The sequence below is a fragment of the Macrobrachium rosenbergii genome, chromosome 3 (assembly GCF_040412425.1).
Source record: "Macrobrachium rosenbergii isolate ZJJX-2024 chromosome 3, ASM4041242v1, whole genome shotgun sequence".
Lineage (NCBI taxonomy): Eukaryota > Metazoa > Arthropoda > Malacostraca > Decapoda > Palaemonidae > Macrobrachium > Macrobrachium rosenbergii.
In genome coordinates this window covers 61,760,467-61,762,966 of record NC_089743.1, presented here as the reverse complement: position 1 = coordinate 61,762,966, position 2,500 = coordinate 61,760,467, and the positions used below count along the sequence as shown (strand labels likewise).

At 46.6% G+C, this 2,500-nt stretch overlaps 1 protein-coding gene across 3 annotated transcripts in view; it reads right to left on the bottom strand.

Moving 5' to 3' along the window:
- LOC136856291 (uncharacterized) overlaps positions 1 to 1,446 on the bottom strand; it is a 213,097-nt gene extending 211,651 nt beyond the window's left edge. For 2 of the 3 annotated variants that reach the window (XM_067134110.1, XM_067134119.1), the window contains exon 1: positions 341 to 1,446. In XM_067134110.1, the coding sequence (XP_066990211.1) occupies positions 341 to 551 (211 nt within the window). In that variant the 5' untranslated portion in view covers positions 552 to 1,446. The remainder of the gene's footprint in view (positions 1 to 340) is intronic. The other variant, XM_067134130.1, reaches the window with a different exon arrangement.
- Positions 1,447 to 2,500: the final 1,054 nt, after the last annotated feature.

The window sequence follows — 2,500 nt, the reverse complement described above, 5'->3', positions numbered from 1 at the left end:
TAAGATGGTTACCTAATTTCTTTTCGTCATAATTAGATCAACTTTAAACAACTCAATACAGAATATATCAAACAGTGCAAATATAATTCACGCCCCAATCATGGCTTTACACAGTTCTCCATGAAAGGAGATGGTTCCAAGAAAATCATCTAGGGAGCAGTCACTGCCCCTACCTTTCTGCAGTGTTGGCACCCTCAATTAAAAAAAAATCACAGCCTTAAAAGTATTTCATCAATATAATAAATCAGCTGAAAACAACTGAAGCCTCTTTAAAATGTAACATCATATTGTGGTTTGGACACAGGTGGGCAGACAGACAGCGAGGGAGAGAATACCATACCTGAAACATATCCATATCCAGACCAGTAACAAGAGGTCACGACGGACGGGTCAGCTGGAATGAAATCGGCGAAGGCATTCCACAGGGCAGCCAACACACCGCCAGGGGCCCAGAGATCCCGCAGAAGTTGAAGTTCTTCCAGTTGATAGCGGTCTTGCCCTTCCAGCAAGTGTTTCACCTCCATCAGAATCCAAAGGAGGAGGTAAAACATTCTTTTCGTCAGAAGGCGCCTGCGCCTCCGACGAATGGCGACAAGGGCGTCCTGGTTCCTTTTGCTAGGCCAGTCCAAGAGGAACGCCCTTCTTCCGCTTGTAAGACAAAGTGGTCAGCTTATTTCGCAAGGCTTTCGGTAGCATAACCAATACCTCTCCTTCAGTTGTACTGAACTTGGGGAGGCGCCAGCACCCCCTGATTGGGTACTACTACCTGGATATCCTCAATGAAAATTATTCGCCACTTGACCAATCTAACGCTTCCTGGGTATGGGGAGCCTTTACTGCCAAGCCGTAAGGGCGATTACACGAAGGGCACGAAGGTTACTGCTCTAACAAATACACCCGACGTGACAGGGTGTCATGACGCCCACGCTTACGGGCTTCTCAGAAACAAGGCGACTGAAAAAGTTGACGGCTATGAAATCAAACCTAAGACGATGAAGCTGATGGTTGAGATGACGGTGGTGGTGAAATCCTTCTCCGCCCCTTACAAAGGCCTCCATCAGGGCACTTCTCACGACGTCCATTCCTCTTGTCTCGCCCTTAACGACACCGGCATTTTCAGCAATCAAGTTAACATAACAAAAGAGTCTGTTTGTCAGTAAGTACCCATGTGATAATATAAGTGATGTTGGAGTTTGTATGGAGGACCCATCGGAGATAAAAACTACAAACTGAATTCAACTACATCGTTTTTGTTTCTCCTTTTCCTGTACGGAATGATTTCTACAAGAGAAGCACCCAGAAGCACTACATTAACACACACGACTACAGCCACACTGAAGCAACCACAGCTTTGGCTAACTACACACGTACACACACACACACACACACACACTCGCACACACACTCAGTGACTGCCCTTCTGTGCCCCCAACTCCCCTCACCTACGATCATGTCGAGTGCCAAAGCTTTTAAGTGTGGTGCAGCGAAGGAAGACGGGAGGAAGGAGGAGGGGCGGAGCGAGTAAGAGAAGAAGGCGATGACAGCCTGCATAACTCCTCCTCAGCCTATAACAGAAGAAATGGACCGTCTCCCCTTCGTAATAAAACAGAGCAGAAGCTGCGAATGAAGGTGGGCATACCTCGTAAGATGAAGAGCAAAAGACAGCATTAATGCCGAACATTTTCTCTAAACGCTTATTCATCACCTACACATTCCGCATACCGGTGGGGAAAATAATTCCACGGCCCACTGATGCCCACGTCCCCTTCCTGCCAGGGAACCAACACTCCCAAACGCACTACCCACACGTTTGCTTCGTGCCAGCCTTCACATGCGGTTTTCCTCTTTCCGCACGGTGCTTTCCCTCACCTCGTCAAACAGTAAAAAAATAAACTGAGTGCCAATGGGTGCGTGCATTCCTGCCGGTGTCATTTTCAAAGTCATCTGCCGCATGAATCATTTTCAAGGTCATCTGCTGCAATTTTTATTACCGATTATCTTTTACCTTTTGCCTTAATCGTTCCGTGGCAAGACACCTTATCCTCATGTAATCTAATCCCCTACTAATTCTCCCGAAGACATTAACTAACCGACTAATTTGTAAAATTTAGGCAGTTAGGCCAGGGAACAGGGCAATTGCGGCCCTTCAGCGCCTAAGACAATTGAAAAGATCCAGAAAATGAAGGAAATGAAATACAAGGATCTATGGGTGGAACTGGGAGAAACCCCTACAATTGCTGTTAGAGGTTAGAGGTTGGACAGCAAAACTGAAGAAAGGAAATTGAAATGAAGGTAAAGTAAAAGGATAAAAGAATGGATGCAGCTAGCGGCCGAAGGGACGCTGCAACTTTGACACTGCAAACGGGTTAAGTAATGCTTACAGTGCACCACGCGAGAGGCACTGATAGCCTCACCACTACTCTCCTGTTCATAAAGAACAGAGTGAGCTTTCGGCTTAGTGGTGATCACTCTCTTGGGTAATTCAGGTTAAGGTTTTGGC